Consider the following 23,786-nt stretch of genomic DNA (forward strand, 5'->3'; position numbering starts at 1 on the left):
GGGCTCAGCAAATGCTAACTGGGTATTAATGGTTCAGACTTGGCCTTTTGTAGTTTCACACTTTTGTTTATACCTTCTGCCCACTGAAACTATTTAACCTAGTTCATTTGCCTGTTAAAATTCTGTTTTATGTATTTCATGCTTAAGATTTTTTTCAAGGCACACTCATTTTGTAAAAATATAATACAGAAGTGTATCAAGTATAAAGGAAATACTCCTACCTCATCTCAGTGCTCAATTCCTTTATCACAACTATTTTAGATTGCTTCCATCCATACAGATTTATATAAATATATGCTCCATATATATGTGTGTGTATATATATGTGTGTGTGTTTGTGTGTGTGTGTGTATATATATATATACACACACACATACTTTGGTTGTATATAGGGTTTTCCCTTTGTTTTATTTTACAAAAATGAAATTATACTTGCTGTTTTTCAGTAATATATTGCAGACGTCTTTTGATCTCTTTATCGACCCAACTTAAAAGTCATGTCAAAGAAGGTGTAAAAGCTTTCCTGATCGTTTAAGCCTAAAATGATTTTCTGAGTTCCATGCTATTGTGCCACTCTTTTGAAAGTATGTAAATGGGTATTATCTCCCACTAGATTTTATGATTTTGAGAGCATGAAGGGCTTCTCATCTATTGCTTTATCCCAACTAGTTAGTGACAGAGTTGAATCTAGAAATTATATCTTCTGGCTTTTGATGAAGTATACTTTTAAAAAATATTACACGAGCCAAAGGTGGGATATTGTTCATCAGGTTCTTGTCAAACTTTTATTGTGTATAAGTGCATACTACTAATCATTTGCTTTCATGCTTATGTATGTTCTTTGAAAAATAATGTACTGAGTGTTTGGTTTTTATTTTAATATACCTAATATATCAAGTATATTTTAAACCTTTTAGATCAAGCCAATCAATGAAAGATTACGGGAGATTAAAGGCTGTAAAATGGTGATTGATGTCATAAAGACTCAGTTTCCTCAGCTGAAGAAAGTAATTCAGTTTGTGTGTGGAAATGGCCTTGTCTGTGAGACTGTGGAAGAAGCAAGGCATATTGCCTTCAATGGACCTGAAAGACGGAAAGTAAGAGGCTTAGATTGTACTTTCGGATAATTTGAAGCAGTATTTATAAGACTAACATATTACACACGCAAATATCTCTATATGCTTTCGTATGTTCTCTTATGTAGGGGAAACTAAAATAGAACCTAAGATGTTAATGGCTTCAGTAGTTTTTATAATGTTGAGTTTTCAAAAAATTAATTTCTCTAATACTTCCCCAAATCATAAATCATATTTTGGAAGTTAGATTTATTGTAGTGAGAGCCTAAAGCTGTTAATTTTTTTTTACTCTATATACAATAAATGTCCCTGTTGAATCTCAGATTTTCCCTGTACTTACATATATAATACGTGTGTTTCTGAATACCAGGAAAGATTTTAGGTGCTTATTTTACACTCTGGGTTAATTCTTCCATAGCTTAATGGAGATATTAACTGTCCTTTTACATATTCAAGGTTTTAACACATTTTGAAGTTGTAGAAATAGCACAATTGAAATGAGGTTACTAGATACCAGTCTCTCAAGGGAATAATTTTGGTTTTAAAAATATTGTTTTACTCTCAATTGAAATAGAGTTTGTATTTAGTTAAGCAGTGTTAAATTCTTCAAATTATCTGACATAGTTTTTTTTAAAACTACATCTGTGATGAAGTGTAACACAATGCCTAAGGGCATAAACTATGGAGTAAGACCAGTGATACTACTTAGTAATTAATTATGTGACTTTAGGCAAGTTTCTAAACCTCTAATTTTAGTTTGTTCATCTAAATTTGGGGAAATAATAGTACTTATTTCATAGAGTTATAGGATTAAAATAAGTAATAACATGCAAAATGCTTTTATAGTGCCTAGCAAATAGCTCTCAAAAAGTGATAGTCATTTTTAATTTACTAGTCATTTTACACATTTGATCTGGAATGTCCAGAATCGCAAATTAACACGAAGCGGGGTGGGGGTGGGGGTTGGGCTATTCTTATGAAAGATAGGAATTTCCAGTATTAAATGTATTGACTTGTCTAATATGATTAACTTCTCATACATTTTAGTAGTTATATCTATAATTATCTTAATGATAATGTGATCACTGTCTTAGTAATCACTGTCATTGATTTCTACATATTAAATTCAAGCAGGTGTAATAAGTGAGCTAATACAGTATCTTCCTTACTTTGCTACCTAATTAACTATGCTAAAATTGATTTTTGTATATTTGTAAAATGTATTTTGTAAAATTGATTTTTGAAGATTTGTGTGGTCAATTTAAAGAAGTCACAGGAAAATAAGATTGTGTTTAACGCTTCCTTCATTCAACATATATTTATGGTTTATATCTTGTCCACAGTAACATGCCGTACCCCTTTAGGCTGTATTTTGTTCTTATCGTTATTTCAAAATTTTAATCAGGTTTATTTGTCGTATTTTTACGTTAAGTATATTCCAGGGACCCTTATCTTCTTCCTATTACTATTATTCCACTTGAAGAATATTCTCTGTGTTTTAGGATGCATAAAACATTTGGATAGGGAGTTCCCTGGTGGTCCAGGGGTTACGATTCTGTTCTTCCACTGCCGGGGGTGGGGCGTGGGGGGCGTGGGTTAGATCCCTGGTCAGGTAACTAAGCTCCTGCATGCCATGTGCGTGGCCAAAAAAACGACCAAAAAAACCAAATATGGGAAATGCCCATTAAAACTACACTGAGATACTATTTTCACCTGTGAGATTGATCAACATAAAAAAGTTTGATAACACTTTATGGGGAAAGAGACCCTTGCATTCACTTCTGTGGGTGTGTAAATTTGTACCAGCTCTGTGAAGGGCAATTCTAGCAGTTGTACTTCTTCAGAACGTTACATACACATGTATATGAAATGATATATATAAAGATTTATTCATCGAATCACTGTATGTAGCAAGCAAAATTGGAAACAATTTGCACAAGACTATGTTCAATAAAATTATAATGCGTTCATAGAATGGGACACTATGCAACCTTAAATAAGAATGAAGCTCTTTATATACAAGTGTCAGACAATCTCCAAGATATATTCAGTTTAAAAAAAAGTAATAAGTAGAGTGTAGTATGTTACCATTTATGTAAAAAATGGGGAAAGAAGAGATATATGTGTGTATTTGCTTATGCAAAAATATTTCTGGAAGAATACATAAGAAATTGACAGCATCAGTCACCTCTGGGGAGGATAACTGGGTGCTGGGGTCTCGCAACGCCAGGGAAAGTCTTCACTCTTTACTCTTGTATCTTTTGGATTTTGAACTACATGAATATTTTACCCATTCAGAAATAAAAGAAAAAGTTAAAGTATATTATTTCCATATCAGTGAAAGACAACTTTAAAAATATGTATAATCTGCATAACACAAAAATTATAGAAGATCTACTTGTAACACTGAAAACAGTATTTCTTGAAACAGTTGAAGTTGGTTCAGTGGAATGATTGGTTAGCCCTCAGGGCAAATTTTTAATGCCAAAAAATTTCTCCTTTTCCTAAGCCATGTTCTCTGGAACTTTTATTTAATGCGATTTAAAAATTCCTCCAACTCCTTATTTTGTATAAGATCCCGGTTGTGCCAGCCATGGTATTTTTTCAGGAATGCAACCTCCAAAGTAGGCATAGGATTACTGCCCTAAGCAACCGTTGTAAGCTATAAGTTAAGGAATTTGCAGGCTGGAAATAGAAATTATAGTCCTTCCAGAATAGGAATTTGATTGTAAATCAAATGTAAATAGGTTATTTGATACTAAATTTACTTTCAGTAAATTATTTTAATAAACCTAGAAACTATAAAAAAAAACGCCTATAATTCTATGAATTGCTGCCCATTGCACTTTTAGAATTGAAGGAGGTCTATAACATGGTGGTTATTGAGAATATGGACGTTAAAAAAAAAAAGAACATGGACATAGATGTTTGACCAACTTTTGGTTTAGGAATTTTAGTCCCTGTGTATGACTTTAGGCAAGTTTCTTAATATCTTTAAGCCCCAATCTATAAAATGGAAATCATATTTACCTCACGGGGTTGAAACATAGAATCAAATAGCATAAATGCACTCTGTCAAGCACAGTACAGTAAATGGTTGCAATAACAACGGCAGCAGCCAACCAAGCAATGAAAGTAAAAAGAATCTCAGAAAATCGTTTGTCCCTCTGCTCTGAGAGGGGAAGTTGAGTTGCCTAAGTATCATGGCTGGGAAGAGAGAGTTGGCATTAGAACACCATGTGTATTATGACAGATTCTTAGCTCAAAGTTCTCAATACACTTCTGTCTCTTCTCTCCAAGCCAGCCCATGGATTTTTTCCCTTTGTGTTACATTTGGCTTTTACATATCGGAAACACAAGTTAATAAATGTTCAGTTTGGGAAAAACAGCTCAAAAATGAAAATAACCATCCCTAACATGTCCTCTAGAATAGAGTTGCCAGATAAAATGTTTGGACATACATTTAAAAGTTATTCGTTGTTTATCTGAAATTCAAATTTACCTGGGCATCCTGTATTCCTATTTGCTAAGTCTGGCAACCATACCCTAGAAAGATCTAGTGAGTATTGTGGTATATATGCCATATATTTGATAATCAACTATATTACTCTTAACCTTTATAGGTATTTGGTATATGTATAATTGGGTCTTTACTATGAGATCAAAATATATTTACTTAACTTCACATTTTTTTAATGGTATCACTTTTATATTTTAATTTAATCTAGAATTAATTTTAATATGTATTATTAGATGTAGGTATTAGCTTTTTCCCCCTAAATGGTTAATTACCGGTCCCAACATCATATATTGAATAATTTTTCTTCTTCCTACTTATTTGATTGAATTTACTGATTTCTCATCAGAGTCTAAATTATTTATACTTTGTTCTTTTTTCACCTAGTTTAATTTGTTATCTCTAATTATTATTTGTAGCTATCTTACTGTATATTTATATTTATTAGAATAATCTTTATTATAATCTATAAAAGAATAATTTCTTTTAGGAAATAGTCAAGATATACATTATAAATAAGTAAACTATTAGCCCACAAGCACTGTAAAATCATCATGTATAAAACTACACTCAGGTTCTTCTTTCTAGATCTTGATCCCTCTCCTGTATTCTTCAATTCTTAGTACCACTATTCTAACCAATGAAATTCTGTTTTCTCCTCATGGATTTCCTTGTAACCTCTACAATTCCCAAGGCTTTCTGATTATACCACCTAAATATTTCTCAAATCTTTTTCCTTTTCTTCACTGTAGGTATTGGCTGATTTCATACTATCACCTCTGGCTTCACTTGGACCACCCCATTTTCTAGATACTTGCCAGATTGGTCTACTTAAAGTTCGTATCTGACCATTTCGCTCTCCTGTTTGCTGTTAGACTGTTCAGTGCTAATCCCCCAGCCCCCTCCACAAGCCCCATCTGTCCTCATTTGTATCTGATCCACATTCTTCCTGTGATGACGTACAAAGAACTCTGTGATCTGCCCTGTCTACCAGCCTCATTCTTTCCCTTCTTTCTTGAAATACAGACACATAGCTAGAGCTCTAGGAGTCGTCTTGGACTACAAAATGACTTTGAAGATTGTCATATAAGAAACACTGACACACTCATCACTAGTGACACACTGTAGATGTAAAGTAAGCTTTATTTAGAACAACTTAAAAACAGAGAAGCAGTGGAGCCTGTGTATTTCCTCAGCTTTCATTCCACAGAGGTGGGCTTTGGCCAGGCAGAAACAGCGTGAGCTAAAAGTGTTCCAGGAGGGGGAAGCTGCCTCAATACCACTTTATATTTTTATGGGGAGGTCGGAGGAGTAAGCTGATCACGTAACAGTGGACTTCCTGGTCAGGGAGGCTGCTTTCCAGACCAACCAGAGCTTATCTACAGGAGTTCAGTTTCCATGCCATGGCTGTTGGTATCCAGTAGAGATCTAGTGTCCTTCCATAGTTCAGGCCTGATTAGAAAACTCATTGCCAAGCTAACAGTTGGGAGGGAAGGGAGCCCCCATGGCCTTCCAGAAAATAAGAAGCCTGTCTCCCTTGAGTAATCCAAGTACTAAGGATGGTAGAGCAGTATTATAGGAGTCTTTTTTAACTATGCAACCACCATACATACGCTGGAATGTTTACCTCTGTAATTGCAAGAGAGAAATAAACTAAGTTTTCTGTTAAATATAATTAATCTACTTCTAACTAGTACCTCTGATAAGATACAGTGAAAGCCTTCAACTCCACTGGAAGCCTTCTGTGAACCTTCCAGGCTGGGTTGGAGCACCCAAGTTTTAAGCTTCCAGATTACTCTATGTTTCTATTGTCTCATACTTTACATTGTAATGATATGTTTATATGTTTCTTTTCCCTACCAGCATGACTCCCTAAGGGTCAGTACCATATTTCACTCCCTTTTGGTCACTCCAGTCCCCAGTATAGAATGTTTCAAACACAGCAGTCATAAAGAGAATGTTTGTCTGAATGCAGGAATGAATGAGATTCCTGTCAGCTTTTTTTAAAAATTAGTTCACATTACATGGTTTTAGTCCTCCACGAGCTGTCTCCTCTGCTTTGACTAATTAATTAGAAACATTTGCAAAACACTGAGAATTGCTTTCATTTATTCTATAAAGCATATGGTTACTCATAGGACTATAAACTTTAAGCTATTTTATACCTTAAAAATACCTTTAAGCTATTTTTGACTCCATTTAAATTTTTTTCTTGGTCCCAGTTTCATATTCATTTTAGAGAACGTGATATTTTTGATATCCTAAAGTAACTAAGGCTGTTTTCATAGTATGTCTTTGACATGTGATGTCAGATTCTTTAAAATACAGTATTATATAATGCAGACTGTGAGATATTAAATACAAATACTCTTGGTTTTTTCTTCTCTATATTGAATATGTTTAGAACTAATGTATAATTTTATTTTGAACTTTTTAAATTGCTGCTAATCTATTGCCTAGAATTGTTTGGGCCTTAGCAAAACAAGGTTTTGTATTTGAGTTTGTTGGCTGGTGTCCCTCATAAGCTAGTTATCTTATTAGTGGAGTTCAGTAAGTAGTTTTTCTCATCTGCAAAGTCTCAGCTGTGAAAGTTGTCGTATTATGTTCTGTTTTTATCTTTATGTACATTTCTCCAAGGTAAAATATTTTTAATTTTACAGACAGTAGCTCTTGATGGAACGTTATTTTTAAAATCTGGAGTCATCTCTGGAGGGTCAAGTGACTTAAAATACAAGGCTAGATGCTGGGATGAGAAAGAAATAAAGAATTTAAGAGACAGGAGAACCCAACTAATCCAAGAATTAAAGGTAAATCCATGTTGTAAAAATTGTAGAATACCAAGTAGAGCAATTGTGTTTTTAAGCTAATTTCTTGGGTAATAAAAGTACCATGCCTATAGTTTAAAAGGTTCAAATTATGCACAATGGAATAAAGTAAAAAATAAAAATCTTTCCCTTACCCATCCTTACATCTCAGTGGTATTTGTTAAACATAGTTTGATGCATAGCCTCCAGAAATGTACTCTGTGTATGCAAGCATATGTGTTATTTTTCTGATTTGTTTTATAATAGACTTTTGCTATTGATATTGTTTACAACAAGCTTTTTCACTTAATATCATAACGTGGACATGTTTTCATTTTAGCATATAGAGAACCACTTTATTTTTAATGAATCCTGCCTGGCATTTCATTATATAGATTTTGCTTATTTAACCATTGTCTAATAATGGACATTTGGTTTTTGCTATTACAAATGATGCAGCATTAAACTTTCTTTAGAGAGGGAAAATAACACAGTGCCTAAGAGTATAAATCTTATAGCCACACTGCCTGAGTTTGAATCCTGACTCTGCCACTTACCAGCAGCAGTATGACCTTAGGCAACTTACCTTACCCCTTTGTACCTTAATTTCCCATCTGTAAAATGGGGATAATAAAAGGACCTTCCTTTTAGAGTTATTTTAAAGATTAAATCAGATATTCCAGATAAAATACTTAAAACAATGCCTGGCAAAACTCTAAGCACTATATAAATGTTTGTTGTTATATCTTTACTTGTATCTCTAAGATGATTTCCTACATGTGGAATTTCTGGGTCTAAGATGTGTGTATTTAAAATGTTGATAGATACTGCTAAGTTCCCATCAAAAGAAACCTGTAGTAGAGTGTGTATGTTCCTAGATTGCAACACTAGATACTAGCAAATATTTTTAATCTTTGCCAATCTGGTAAAGAAAAAAGTGTAATCTAATTGTTTGAATATGTAATTCTTATAACTGAGGTTGAGCATTGACTCATGTATTTATTGGTTCTTTGTAATTTTTTTCTTCTGTGAACTTTTTTTTTAAATAAATTTATTTGTTTGTTTGTTTATTTTTGGCTGCGTTGGGTCTTCGTTGCTGCGCACAGGCTTTCTCTAGTTGCAGCGAGCGGGGGCTACTCTTCATTGCAGTGCGCAGGCTTCTCACTGCGGTGGCTTCTCTTGTTCCAGAGTGCGGGCTCTAGGCACGTGGGCTTCAGTAGTTGTGGCACACGGGATCAGTAGTTGTGGCTCGTGGGCTCTAGAGCGCAGGCTCAGTAGTTGTGGCACCTGGGCTTAGTTGATCCACGGCGTGTGGCATCTTCCTGGACCAGGGCTCGAACCCATGTCCCAGGCATTGGCAGGCGGGTTCTTAACCACCGCGCCACCAGGAAAGTCCTCTTCTGTGAACTTATTTATTTCCTGTGCATGTTTTTCTATTAGGCATTTGTTATTTTATTACCTGCTTTAAGAATTATTTGTATTATAAATAAATTACCTTTAGTCATGTATGTTGTAAATATATTCATGTTCATGTTTCAATATTTCATGTTGTAAATATATTCTCTCTTCAACTTTTTTTGTCGGCTATATTGAAATGTAATTTATATACAATAGTGGTCACCAATTTTAAGTGTATGATTCAATAAGTTTTGACATGTGTGTAGTTGTGTAACCACCACCAAAATCATGATATAGAACATTTCCATAACCCCCCAAAATTCCTTTGGGCTCCTTGGTAGTCAGTACCCTTCCGTGGACCCTCTGGACCCTGGCAACCCAATCTGCTTTCTATCATTGTAGCTTTTCCTGACTTAGAATTTCATATAAATGGACTCATAGAGTAAGTAGTCTTTTGTGTTATGCTTTCTTCATTTAACTAGTGCTTTGAAACTCATATTGTGTGTATCAAAAGTTTATTCCTTTTTACCGTTCAGTATCTGTTTGACATTTGACTTTATCATACATGTATTTTTAATCTTTATGTAGCCAAATTTATTAATCTTTTATAATTTCTGGATTTCAGTGTCATGCTCAGAAAGACCTTATTCTTTCTGAAAATGACAAAAGAAATTCAATACTTCCTTCCAAAGTATCATTGGTTGAATATTATAATCCCACACACACACTTACTTGAAATGTCAACTTTAACAGATACTAAGTCAGTAGAATGCTTTTAGATTATTTATTTTTCCTATTTAGCTTTCTTCTTTTGTGTATACAAATGACCAGTTTTTGATTCAAGGAGATATTCTGGCAAGGTTACTCCGCTAATTTTAATCTTTTTCTGTAAGCATAAGACCACAAATTATGTTTTGATCTAAGTAAGGTATATAAATAAATATTCAGCTTTTAAAGGTTTTACAAATTTAGGCCTAGGCACAGAGAAAGTTCTAGGAAGGTGGCAACTTGAAATGAATCTGGCTTCCTATCCATGTTTATACTAAGCTCTTACCTGTGTGTCTCACCTGAACCTAGTGGAGAGTTGGGTGCAAATGATGTCTTGGGTTCTGGGGGGGGCCACCAGGGAAAGCTGATGCAGGGCTTCTCTTGATCTTTGAAGAGTGCTGGGAGAAGAATCAGGACATAGGGGAATCCTGGGGGGAGGTTAAATATTTGTCGCATGTGAATATGCGTAGTCTTGAACCCCATGAAGCTAAATATTAGTAGGTTGTGGCCTCCCTATTCCTGAGTTTGGGAGAGGCCAAAGAGACCAGAGAGACGTCTTTTCCTCCATCTCAGAGTGGGACACTGACAGTTTTCTGTTGTAATTGCTGGCCTTTGGGTGTAGAGAATGTTTGTGGGGCAGCTGCCATTTAGGATACCTTAATACCCAGACCTGATCCTCCGTAGGGAAAGAAATGCACAAATGCATTTGAGGTGTTCCAGGAGCCATCAACACATCAACAAAAAAGTAGCAGTAAGGAAACGCAATGTAGTGTCGACCCTCTCTCTGTCCCCACACACAAAAAAAGACTTTCTGGCACTAATAAATGTATTTCTAAACTATAGAATGCAGTAGATGGATTGAGGGATGGGATTGCCATTGTTGAGAACCAAATTAATAACCTGGAAGACCAAGTGGAATAGTATCTCAATGAGGGGGAAAAATTACAAAGATAAGGAAATCATGAGAAAAATAGAGACTTAGGTAGACTCAGGAGACTTGGCGTGAGAATAATAAAAGTTTCAGAAAGAGGAAGGGGAGCACAGAGGAGAGGAAATAATTAAACAAAAAAGAAGAAATGTCTCTAACTGAGGATCCACCCTAATTTACCAATTGAAAGGACACACGCAGTTCCATGTAGGTTTAATGAGAAAAGGCACACATTAACACAGAAGTCCTAGGTTTTAGAGGCAAGGCTAAAATACGAAAATACGCCACCCCCCTTTAAAAAATATTCCTTGTATTTTTTTTTTTAAATCAAGTTCGTATCAGGCTACAAAACTAGATGAGACTGGAATAACAGCTATAGGCAACTGAGGGAAAAGGACTACATCCCAAGATATCGTTTACCTTTCAGGAATCTGCAGATAAGCAGATTCAGAGATAATGTCATGCACATACTCCATGTTACAAAAATATCAGAGAAAGTACTCTAAGCAACACATGGATTAGAACAGACCTAATTATAATAAATGAATAGTGCTAAACTAACTCAGCAAAACCTGGGAACTAGAGATGGAGAGAGAAGTAAATATGTTCCAGAGGTCTTATCTGTGAGGAAATGAAGAAGTAAGAATATTCTAAAGATTGTATCTTGGTGGGTGGGGGGACATGGGTGGGACTAGAGTGTTTAAAAGTACACTAACACAGGAACAAATAACAAAAATAATGCATGAAAAGAATAAAAGATAAAAAGTAAGATGGAGGAAATAAAATTTTTGTTTATCAGTCATTACAGTAAACATGAGTGGATTTAAGTTTCCCATTAAAAGACCAAGATCATCATAGCTTAAAATAAGGCAAAACTCAGCTAAATGTCATTTGTAAGAAATTGTCTTAAAATTGAATGTTGAAAATTATGGGATGAACACCTGGCAAATGCAAACAAAAAAGAACAGGAGTGACAAAATCAGACAATGTGAACTTTAAGGTTAAAAATCCTCACCTATAGTAAGCTTTCAATAAATATTTATTGAATGAATTGAATAAAGAAGGACATTATATATTAAAAAACAAGATTTCCATTTTAAACTTCTTTGCAGCACATAGTACCTAAATATTTAAAGCAAGGATAGTTAATAAAAATGAAACTATAGTGAAACATTTCACTATATGTATGTCTTTCAAAATTGGACAGATCTAGTAGACAAAAACAGTAACTTAGAGGAATTGGTAATACAGTCAATAAGCTTAAATCCAGATTCTATTTCTAACACTTATTAGCAGTGTGACTCTGAGTAAGTTACTTAAATGCTTTTATGCTTTAATTTTCTCATCAATAATAATGGGGATAATAATAGTACCTATTTCATAGCATTGTTAAGAGGATTAAGTAGGTTAATGTAAACTTTACAAAACAATAAGTGCTCAATAAATGTGAGATATTATTTAAGATAACTATGAAACACTAAAAACTGATCATATGCTTGTCCACAATGGAAACTTCAATAGTTTTTTTTAAAGTAGAGATTTTTATAGGTCATCTTGATCATAATTTAATGAAATAGAAATAGTGACCAAAAAAATCTTTGTCTACATAGAAATTCAGAAATGTACTTGTAGATAGTTTGGGGATCAAACAAGTAATCAAGAAGAAAGTTACAAAATGTCTTGAAAATGGTGAATACAAAATCTTTGAGATACAGTAAAGCTACATCAAAAGGAAAATACCTTCATTATTAAAGAAGAAAGATGAAATATAAGGGAATTTATTGCTTTAAGAAATTAGAACCACCACAAAATAAACAACAATAACGGAAATTTTTAAAGCTGCAGTTAACTAAATAGAAAACGCCAAATAGAAAAGGGAAAAATGAATCTAAAGCTGGTTCTTTTGAAAGACTAATAAAATAGATAAACTCTTTGCAACTCTAATGAAGGGAAGAAAAGTTAGAAGTAATCATGTACAGATCAGGAATGAGAAAATTAAAATAATTTTAAGAGAATCTTACAAGCAAAAAATTATATAGTAAAAAAAATTGAAAATCTGTAAGGATGATGTTCAGAAAAATATAAATTGCCAAGATCGACCAGAAAAAAAGTGGAACATTTGAAAAATGAGGCAGTGGCAGGCAGTGGTGTAGTTGGTTGGCCCAGTACCTATCCACAACCTTTTCCTTCCTTGCTTGCCTCTATTATAGAATCATAAAAAACTAAAACAACTTGATTTCCCAAGTTTCCTTGTAGCTAGTGGTGGCTCTGTGACAGTTTTGGAGATATAAATGGGAATGTTGGTATTATCTTTTGCATTTTCTTCTTCCTGACTGGAACGCATTCAAGAGGCCTGGAGATGCAGCAGCAGTTTTGCACCAAGAGATAGCAAGCTTGAGTATAAAAACCATTGTATTAAGAAGCTGAAAGTTAGATGCCATTGTTGAGGAGCTGCATCACTGTAGACTGCTTTTGTGTGAGAAAAAAAAACCAAAACACATTTTTTTAAGCCACTGTTAGTTGAATGATCTCTCATTGAAAAAAGACTCCAGGAATGTAAAATAGTGACAGCAGCTATGGAAAACAGTGTGGTGGCTACTCAGGAAATTGAAAATAGAATTATCATATGATACAGCAATTCTGCTTCTGGGTATATACCCCAAGGAATTGAAAGCAGGGTCTGGAATAATACTTGTACACCCATGTTTATAACAGCATTATTCACAATAGCCAAAAAGTAGAAGCAACCCAAGTGTTGATCAGCAGATGAATAGATAAACAAAATATGGTCTATACATATAATGGAATATTATTCAGCCTTAAAAAGGGAGGAAATTCTAACACATGCTACAAAATGGATGACTCTTGAAGATGTTACGCTATGTGAAGTAAGCGAGTCACAAAAAGACAAATACTGTATGATTCTACTACTTTTATGAGGTCCCTAGAGTAGTCTCATTCATAGAGACAGAAAAGTAGAATGATGGTTGCCAGGGCCTGGGGGGTTAGAATGGGGAGTTGTTTCATGGGTCTAGTTTTCAGTTTTGCAAGGTGAAAAGAGTTCTGGAAATTGGTTGCACAACAATGCAAATGTACTTAAACACTATTGAACCGTACACTTTAAAATGATAAAGATGGTAAATTTTATGTATATTTTGCCACAATTAATAAAGAAAAAGACTGGGACCAGATGGGTTTATAGCTCAGTTCTGTCTAATATAATTCTAATGTTACATAAGCCATTCTAGATCATAGAAAAAGATGGAAACTTCTCAGTTTGTTTACTAAAGGTAGTATAACTTTTTTTAATATAAATTTATTATTTATTTATTTATTTATTACTTTTGGCTGCGTTGGGTCTTCATTGCTGCACGCGGGCCTTCTCTAGTTGTGGCGAGCGGGGGCTACGCTTCGTTTCGTTGCAGTGCGTGGGCTTCTTATTGCGGTGGCTTCTCTTGTTGTGGAACATGGACTCTAGGTGCGCAGGCTTCAGTAGCTGTGGCGCACGGGCTCAGTAGTTTTAGCTCGCAGGCTTTAGAGTGCACGCTCAGTAGTTGTGGCGCACAGGCTTAGTTGCTCCACGGCATATGGGATCTTCCCGGACCAGGGCTTGAACCTGTGTCCCCCGCATTGGCCCGCGGATTCTTAACCACTGCGCCACCAGGGAAGCCCCAGTATAACTTTAATATCACATATTATAAAGATACTACAAAAAATAAAACTAAAGACTGACTTCCTTTGTGAGTATAAATATGTAATTTCTAAATTAAATATTACTATAGAGAATTTAGCAATGTAGTAAAAGAAAAATACATCTGCTGAACAGAATTTCTTCTAAGAATACGTGGGTATTTCAGTATTAAGTGATCGATCAACATAATCCATTACATTAACAAATTAAAGGCAGGAGAAAAATCATATGATCATACATAAAAAGGCATTTGATAAAGTTCAGCAGCTAGTCCTAATTTTTCTAAGTAGAAGAGTAATTGGTGGAAATTACTTCAATAAAATAAAAAATATCTCTTACCCAAAACTAACAGAAATAATTGCTTAAATGGTGAAACATAAAAACTGTTTTAGTTAAAATCAGGAAATAGAGATATCGGCTATCACTGTTATTATTTAACATGATCTTGGAAGTTATATTAAATATAGTTAGTCACAAAATGAAATAATTTGTATAAATTTTTGAAAAGAAGAGAAAAACTGACTTTTTGCTGATAATAAGACTGTAGTTTAAAAACTACTAGATTTAATAAAATAATGGAAGGGCAACATAAACAAAACTGTGTAGTTTTTCTCTATACTATCAAAAAGCATCTAAAAAGGGAAAAATATTCTGCTCACAATAGGAAGAAATATAAGTATAAAGGCACAGTACCTATTAGAAAACTAAATCTTATTGAAGGACAAAACAATTGAAAGGAAAGACATACTATATTCTTGGGTTAGAAGTCCTCCAATTAATATAACTTGAATGCAAGTTCAATTAAAATATTACCAAGAGGGGGACTTCCCTGGTGGTGCAGTGGTTAAGAATCCTCCTGACAGTGCAGGGGACACGGGATCAATCCCTAGTCCGGGAAAATCCCACATGCTGCAGAGCAACTAAGCCGGTGAGCCACAACTACTGAGCCCACGTGCTGCAACTACTGAAGCCCATGCGCCTAAAGCCCGTGCTCCGCAACAAGAGAAGCCACAGCAATAAGAAGCCCACACACCGCAACGAAGTGTAGCCCCTGCTTGCCGCAACTAGAGAAAGCCCGGGCACAGCAACGAAGACCCAACGCAGCCAAAAATCAATAAGTAAATAAATAAAGTTAAAAAAAAAAACACCAAGAGGACTTCCCTGGCCTGCCAATGCAGGGGACACGGGTTCGATCCCTGGTCCAGGAAGATCCCACATGCCGCGGAGCAGCTAAGCCCGTGCGCCACAACTACCGAGCCTGCGCTCTAGAGCCCGCGAGCCACAACTACTGAGCCCGCGTGCCACAACTACTGAGTCTGCGCTCTAGAGCCCGTGCTCCACAAGAGAAGCCACCGCAATGAGAAGCCTGCGCACCGCAACAAAGAGTAGCCCCCACTCGCGCAACTAGAGAAAAGCCCACGCAGCACCAAGGACAAAATGCAGTTAAAAAAAAAAAAGATATATATATATATATATATATGTATGTATGTATGTATAAAACCAAGAATTTTTTATTTGATAAAACGATCCTCTAATTCTTACAAATGAAGAATTTCCTGAGACTAGTCAAAAAATAGGTAACGAGAGAGTGTGGTAGAACTTGTGGTAGTATTCTGTATGTTACCAGCATACAAAATACTATGAAAAGCCATTGTAACCAAGCTGAGGTAGTACTGGCATAGGGATGGACAGATTAATGAAAAAGAATAAGGACTTCAAAAATATGGCCCAGTATATGTGATAATTTAATATACAACTAAAATGATGTTTTAGTTTGGTGGGAAAAGGTTAGATTATTTAGTGAATGGTATTGGCACATCTAGGAAAGTAATTTTGTGCCCCATAATATGACATATAAAAATAAATTCCAGATAGATTGAAAACTTGAATTAAAAAATATTTTAAATGAGGATACATTTTTTTAAAAAGTTTAAAATGAAGACTATAGGTTCTGTAGTATCAAAGAACTCTATAAATTGACTTGAAAAAGACATGATAGAAACATCGGGGCAAAGGATAAGAGTAGTCAGTTCATAGAAGAAATCCATATGGCTAGTAAACATGAAAAAATGCTCACTATAGAATATAGTACTCAGGGGAACACAAATTAAATTAGTGTTACTTCAGATATATCAGTAAGACTTGGGAAAAATATATATGCTGGTAGGGTTGTAAAGAAACATACTCCCTCATAACATTATTTATAGAAATGTGAATTGTTGTAGCCTTTGGGAAAGCAGTTGGTACCAGCTAGTATAATAAAAACATGAATACCTTTGACCCATTAAGCTCACTCTGGGGAATCTATTGCATGGAAATAAAAACACCAGTATTTAAGGGTATACATACAAGTATGTTATCGCAGCACTGTTTGTGGTGGCAAGAACCTGGAAACCAAGTGAATGCCCATCATTACAAGAAGAGTTAAATAATTTTGTTACAGTCACACTGTGGAATAATACACAGCCATTAAAAGACTGAATTTAGAGCTTTATCAGTTGACCTTTGTGAGTAACTGAATGAGAAAAGCAGGAGGCAGAAAAGCATGTTTAATGTGATTCTAAATTTGTAAAACAAGACTGAAAAAAACAACATATATAGGTATGTATACACATGTTTTCATATACGGACCTGGAGTAAAAATACAGAAGAACATATACTAGCGAGTTAATTTGGTTGAGTAATAGGGTGGGTGAAGGGAGAAGGAAATGGATGAGGCAAGACAAGGGTGCACTAAAAACAAGGCAGCACGTATCATATGATCTCATTTATGCCATTTTTGTGCCTTGGGTGGAACATGCACTCCCCATTCCTCATTTTCATGCCTGTTTCCTGTTAGGAAGATAGATTTTTGAGGATGTTGTATGGCATCTTGGTTACTCCAGATGACTTATGTACTTAATTGCCCAGTATCAGAAGAAGGGAAGGTGGAGTGTGGATGTGGTTATATGTAAAAAGCAGTGAATTATGACGTATGAAAGCACTGTGAAAAGTAAAAGTGTTGTCTGTTATAAAATATTTTTATATTTGCCTTCCTTTTTAGGATTTAATGAAGACACTTCGCAAGGAAACAGATTTGAAACAAATACAGACTCTAGTACAAGGAACTCATACACGACTCAAATATTCACAAAGTGAACTAGAAATGATTAAAAAGAAGCACCTTGCTGCCTTTTACCAGGTAACATAGACTTACATAAAATTTGATGGAAATTAGAACCAGGACATAGAATTTCAGGAATTACATTTATAAAGCACCATGTAGTTTTTATACTCTTCCCCATGATTGAGGTACATTATAGTTCTTTAAGTTACTTTATTTTTATGGTTGTTAATGTTGTTATCCAGTTGTACCTGAATTTACCTTATCTCACAGATTCTCTTTTTATTCTGAAAGATACCTATCATGTTTTTGGCTTCACTATATAAAGCTAAAATGACCATGTTAAAAAGACATTTTTTTCTCTTTTGTAATCAGGAACAATCTCAGCTACAAAGTGAACTACTAAATATTGAGTCTCAATGTACTATGCTGAGTGAAGGAATCAAAGAACGGCAACAAAGAATTGAGGAATTTCAAGGAAAGATACATAAGGTTATGAATGATATATTATTACTAAATGGCATGTGGAATATAGTTCTAGACCAGATACCAAATTTAGGGCTTCTTCAATATATGCTAAAGCAAAGTTTGATAAATGCTAAGTTCTATTGGTTTGCCAAATTAATTTCCTTGTGTTTTTTTGAGAACCACTATTGCTAATCTCAAGAGAAAATGACTAGTATACATGGTTATTCTCTTCAGCTCTCCAGCCTCTCCTTGTCCATTGTAAAATTTGCAGCCACTTTCTTTCTCTCACTGCCCTTAACACCAGGAAGGAAAGAACTTTGTCATTTGTGTCATTTTTAAGGTTGTGTATTCACTCAGTAATTTTTTCCTGAACATTTATTATATGCCAGGCACGGTTGCTTGGCTCTGGGGCACCAAAGATATGATCATCTAGCCTCTGCTTATAAAGTGACAGACACTTTCTGGTTTAATTCATTCCGCTGTTGCTTATCTCTAATCCTTAAAAAGTTGTTTGTCACACCATCACTCAATAACTTTCACCCATTGTCTCTAGTTCTGCCTTTTACCACATGATTTGAAACTACACTTATGTTGCCCCTTAATTATCTTTTTCCAGGTTAAATACCCCTAATTCCTTAGTTATTTACATTTACTATGGATCTAAGACCAGTTCTGGTAACCAGCCTTTGGGTACTCTGTTATTTGTCAATGCCCAGAACAAAAAATAATGTAAAAATACTATCTGACCAGTTCAGGGTACCCTGGAACTCTGCACACAGAACTATAACTTTCCATGGCTTGGATTATCTACTTATACAATTTATAGCTTACTGTTGTGTCAATCATATCACTTTCATATTTAATTTATATTAAACTGAAATCTGAAAGTTTTTTAACATGTCCTGTTGTTAAAACAAGTCTCTCTTATCCTATAATAGTGCATAAATGCAGGGCTTTAAAAATATTAATGTTAAATGTTATTTTGTTGGATATGGCTCATTCTAGTTTTTCCAGGTGTTTTGAGTCTTAATTCTATGCTTCAGTCCTCTTGGTTTTACACTGCTTAAGACTCTAAAGTATTACTCAAATATAAAGAATATTTTATGTATTTATGTAGAATGTTATATTTTGGTGAATGAAATACTTCCGATTTTGTATTAAACACTTCATAAGGCCAAAACACTTAAAAGGCCAGCTATGCGCTTTCTTATTTAGTTTTCAGAATAAGAAATTTGAAAATAAGTAAGCGTAGTTTATGGAGTTAAAGAAAGAGAAAGCACTGACTTTTCAGAGTACAGTGATGCTTGCTGGGATTAGTCTTTGGCCTAATCCAGGAAAATCTTGGTGGGAAAAACATAGATTTAAGCATTGTCTGTGTATTTTCTTAAAATTAATTATTAAACCACTTGGTTTAAAATAATTTAAAAGGTTGAAGATGATATTTTTCAACACTTCTGTGAAGAAATTGGTGTAGAAAATATTCGTGAATTTGAGAACAAGCATGTTAAACAGCAACAAGAAATTGATCAAAAAAGGTATTTTTATTAAAAGATGTTGGTAAGCAGTTACTTATATATAAATGTAACTATTATTTCATAATTTAAAGGAATTTGCCTGAGGTAGTCTTTATTTCAGTTCGTCAAGAAATAGCTAGTAAACATTCCTATTTTAATAAAGAGATCTAATTCTTTTATTCCACAATTTTTTAAAGAGAGAAAGCACAAATATACAAAATAAGAAAATGGGGAAATAATTACACAGTGGTTATTAAAATTTACTTAGTTTTCTGTAAATATCCATATATGGATAAAATTGTATAGCCTTTCTATAAACAAACTACCAGGGAGACAATATATTAGGTGAAAATATCCCAATTATAGTGGAGAGGAAAAAGGTAAAATACTTAGTACTTAGAAATAAACTAAGATGTGAAAGCAATATATAAAGAAACCTTCAAACAAGACTGAGAATTATATATAGAAATGTGAATTAAAAGGAAAGGCAAACTAGTTCTTTCATAGGAAGGCTCAATGTTGTAAGGAAGTTGGTATTCCCTAATTTAATCTATAGTGTACTTTAAATATCATCTCAATACATGTATGGACAAGATTTTTTTTAACTGGATAGGTGATTCTAGAGTTCACATTCAGAACTAGTTAAGAAAAATATGAAAAAGGTAATGAAAAAGGACTAGAACTCCCAGATTTTAAAACATAGTATAAAGCTATCTTAATTAAATCTTGAGGTACTGGCTCACAAACAGAGTCCAGAAATATACTCAGATCTGTAAGGGAAATTTGATTTAAAATAAAGGTGCATTTCATCAGTGGAGAAAAGATATACTTTTCAGTAACTCAGTTGGAATACATTTGTTAGCATCCTGGGAAAAAACCTACTTGGATCCCTACATCATTCCTTAGACTCAGATTAATTCCAGCTGAATCAAATATTTTAATGTAAATAAAATGAAAGCATAAAAATATTACTAGAATAAGTCATAAGGAAATTTTTAAAAATAATCTCAGATTAGGGAAGATCTTTCAGTATGACAGACCCCAGAAGCCATAAAAGAAAAGATAGATAAACTGCAAATGTATAGAAATTTAAAAAAAATTTTTGCATGGCAAAAGCATCTTGAAGAAAATGAGAAGACAAATGACAGTAAGGGGGAAAATATACATACACATGCATGTTTATATGTTCCTTTCCAATTAGTATGCCTTCTATTTTCTTGTCTTATTGCACTAGCAAGGCCCTCCAGTACAGTACTGAATAAAAGAGTTGAGATTGGACGTCCTGCCTTATTCCCAGTCTTAGGGGCAAAGCATTAAGTCTTTACCGTTTAGGTATGATACTAACTTTAAGGTGCCCTTTAGCAGATTGAGGATGTTCCCTTCTATTTATAGTTTGCTGAAATTTTTTATCATGAATGAGTGTTGAATTTGTCAAATACTTTTTCTGCTATCTTTTGGGATAATTGTATGGTTGGGTTTTATTTTGGGGGGATAGCTTATTAATATGGTAAATTACATTGATTGATTTTAGAATGTTAAACCAACTTAGCATACCTTGGGTGAAGCCCACTGGGTCATGTTGTAGTATCCTTTTCAAATATTTTTGGATTGATTTGCTAAAATTTTGTTAAGGATTTTTGCATCTATATTCATGAGAGTATTGGTCTATAGTTTTCTTTTCTTGCAATGTCTTTGTCACATTTTTGTATCAGGTTAATGCCAGACTCATAAAATGAGTCAAGAATTATTCTCTCCTCTTTTCTCATGGAGAGTTTTTATATTATTTCTTTCCTAAAAGTTTGGTAATTTTTCAAGTGAAGCCACTTGGGCTGCCCACCTTTCTTTATGGGAAGATTTTTAAATTACAAATTCAGTTTCCTTATTAGACACAGGGCTATTCAGGATATCTTTTTTCTTGAGTGAGTTTTGGTAGTTTGTGTGTTGGAAGGAATATTTGTGTATTTCATGTGAGTTATCAAATTTATTAACAAAGTTATTAATATTCCCTTTTTATCCTTTTCAATTTCTGTAGGATCTGTACTGATGTGCCCTCTTTCATTCCTGATATTGCTGATTTGTCTTGTCTTTTTTCTTCTTGATGTCTAGCTAGAGGTCCTTTGGATCCTTGGATCCTTTCTAAGACCAGCTCTTGGCTTCATTGGTTTTCTCTGTGGTTTATCTGTTTCTATGTTGTTGATTTCTGTTCTTAACTACATTATTTCCTTCCTTCTACTTATTTTGGGTTTAATTTACTCTTCTTTTTCTTGCTTTTTAAGGTAGAAGCTTGCTTTATTTATTTTACACTCTTCTTTTCATGTAAGCTGTTTATTTCCCTCTAAGTACTGCTTAAGCTGCATCCCACTGCTTCTGATATGTTTTATTTCATTTTCATTCCATTCAAGATATTTTCTAATATCCTTTGTGATTTCTTTCTGTGACCTATGGGGTGTTTAGAAGTGTTATTTAATTTAACACTTGGTGGAGGGAGGATTTAGATATATTTCTGGTACTGATTTTTATTTTAATTCCATTGTGGTAAGGAATATATTTTGCATTATTTAAATCCTTTTAAATTGATTGAGACTTATTTGATAGCATGGCATGTATTGTATCTTAGTAAATGTTCCATGTACACTTGAAATGAATATGCATTGTGCTGTTGGGTGGAGTGTTTTCTGGGTGGCGCTTAGGTCAAGTTGATTGGTGTTGCTAGGTCTTCTGTGTACTTACTGATTCTCTGTCTAGTTGATCTAGCATTTCCTAAGAGAGGAGTGTTGAAATTTCCAAGTACTTTTGGATCTCTCATTCTCTTCTTCCAGTTCTGTCAGTTTATACTTCATGTATTTTAAAGCCTTGTGACTAGGTGCATACATATTTGGGATCATTATGTCTTTTTGCTGAATTAATCCCTTTATCTTTATAAAATGCCCGTTTTTGTCCCTGTCATATTCCTTGTTCTGAAGTCTGCTTGAACTTCAATATAGCTTCTTGCTAAAGAGTTCTGCCTATCAATCATAAAAATACAACTGGAACTCTGATTGAGATTGCATTGGATTTATAGATTTATTTGGGGAGATCATCTTCAAAATATTAAGTCCTCTCATCTAAGAACATAGAATATCTCTTCATTTATTGTAATCATCTCTATCCATTATTAAAATTTTAAGGTTTTTTTCCATAAAGATCTTGTGTGTTCTTAATTTCTAGATATTTTGTAGTTTTATTCCTCTTACGACTAGTATCTATTTTTAAGATATTTTCCTAGTTGCCTTCTACTGGCTTAGAAAAATGGTATCAAATTTTAAATTATCTAACATCTGATAACTTTGCTAACCCCTCTTATTACTTATAGTAGCTTATCCATTATGTATCCCAGGTATTAAGTTTGAGGTGCCTGTGACATCCAATTGAAGGTGTAGTAGAGTAGACAGTTGAATATACAAGTTAGGAATTCATGGGAGAGGTCCAGGCTGGAAGTATAAATTTGGGGATTGTCAGTATACAGATGGTACTTAAAGTCATGTGACTGGATAAGATCACCAAGGGAATGAATGTACATAGAAGAGAGAAGAGATCCTAGGCTATGTAAGCAAGTTGAGGAGTTAAGAAGGAACTATTAAAGGAGCAGCCAGTGAGGGGAGAGGAAAGCCAAAGTGGTATTCTGGAGCCAAGTGAAGAAGTGTTCCACTCATACACAGCCTGTGCGTCTTCCTCCTGCAGCAGAAATAAACCCCTGAAGGGTTTGTTCTTAACCACTCGTACAAGCAGCATGGTCAGTGGTTAAGAGCAGGGATTCTCTGGCCCTTGCCTGAGTGTGTCATGCCTGGCTCCACCACTTCCTAAGTGGGTAGCCTTGGGCAAGATACTTAACTCTCTGTGCCTTGGTCTCCCCAACTGTTAAATAAGGATAGTGGTATTACCAACTTCAGAGAGTCATATAACTTAAGTGAGTTAATTCATGTAAAAGCATTTATAACGGTGTCTGGCATATAGTAACCTCTCATTAAATATGACTCTGTTTTTATCATTATTGTTGTTGCCTTTATATTACTAGTATTTAGCACAGTATCTGATACAATTAGTGCTTTAAAATGTTTCTTAAATGAATGATTCTATTAGCAGGCTATGTGAGGGAGAGTGGATGGAGAAAGTATGAGCTACAGTTGATACTGAAATTCTTTTTGTTTAGAGATACGGCTTTTTTATTGAGTTATAGTTGATGTACAATATTATATATTATAGGTATATAATATAGTGATTCATAATTTTTAAAGGTTATACTCCATTTGTAGTTTTTATAAAATATTGGCTATATTCCCTGTGTTATACAATATATCCTTGTAGCTTATTTTATACCTACTAATTTGCACCTCTCAGTCCCCTCCCCCTATATTGCTCCTCCCCCCTTTCCTCTCCTCACTGGTAACTACTAGTTTCTTCTCTATATCTATGAGTCTGCTTCTTTTTTGTTATATTCACTAGTTTGTTGTATTTTTTAGATTGCACATATAAGTGATAT

General features: G+C 34.3%; 1 protein-coding gene across 1 annotated transcript in view; it reads left to right on the forward strand.

The window, feature by feature from the left end:
* SMC1B (structural maintenance of chromosomes 1B) overlaps positions 1–23,786 on the forward strand; it is a gene marked incomplete at its 5' end in the record, with an annotated part of 88,401 nt that overhangs the window by 45,483 nt on the left and 19,132 nt on the right. Inside the window, 5 exons of the mRNA XM_082421634.1 lie at positions 918–1,097; positions 7,254–7,400; positions 17,226–17,363; positions 17,661–17,777; positions 19,182–19,288. Of these exons, the coding sequence (XP_082277760.1) occupies positions 918–1,097; positions 7,254–7,400; positions 17,226–17,363; positions 17,661–17,777; positions 19,182–19,288 (689 nt within the window). The remainder of the gene's footprint in view (positions 1–917; positions 1,098–7,253; positions 7,401–17,225; positions 17,364–17,660; positions 17,778–19,181; positions 19,289–23,786) is intronic.

This window comes from Balaenoptera physalus (assembly GCF_965194825.1).
Source record: "Balaenoptera physalus genome assembly, chromosome: 13".
Classification (NCBI taxonomy): Eukaryota; Metazoa; Chordata; class Mammalia; order Artiodactyla; family Balaenopteridae; genus Balaenoptera; species Balaenoptera physalus.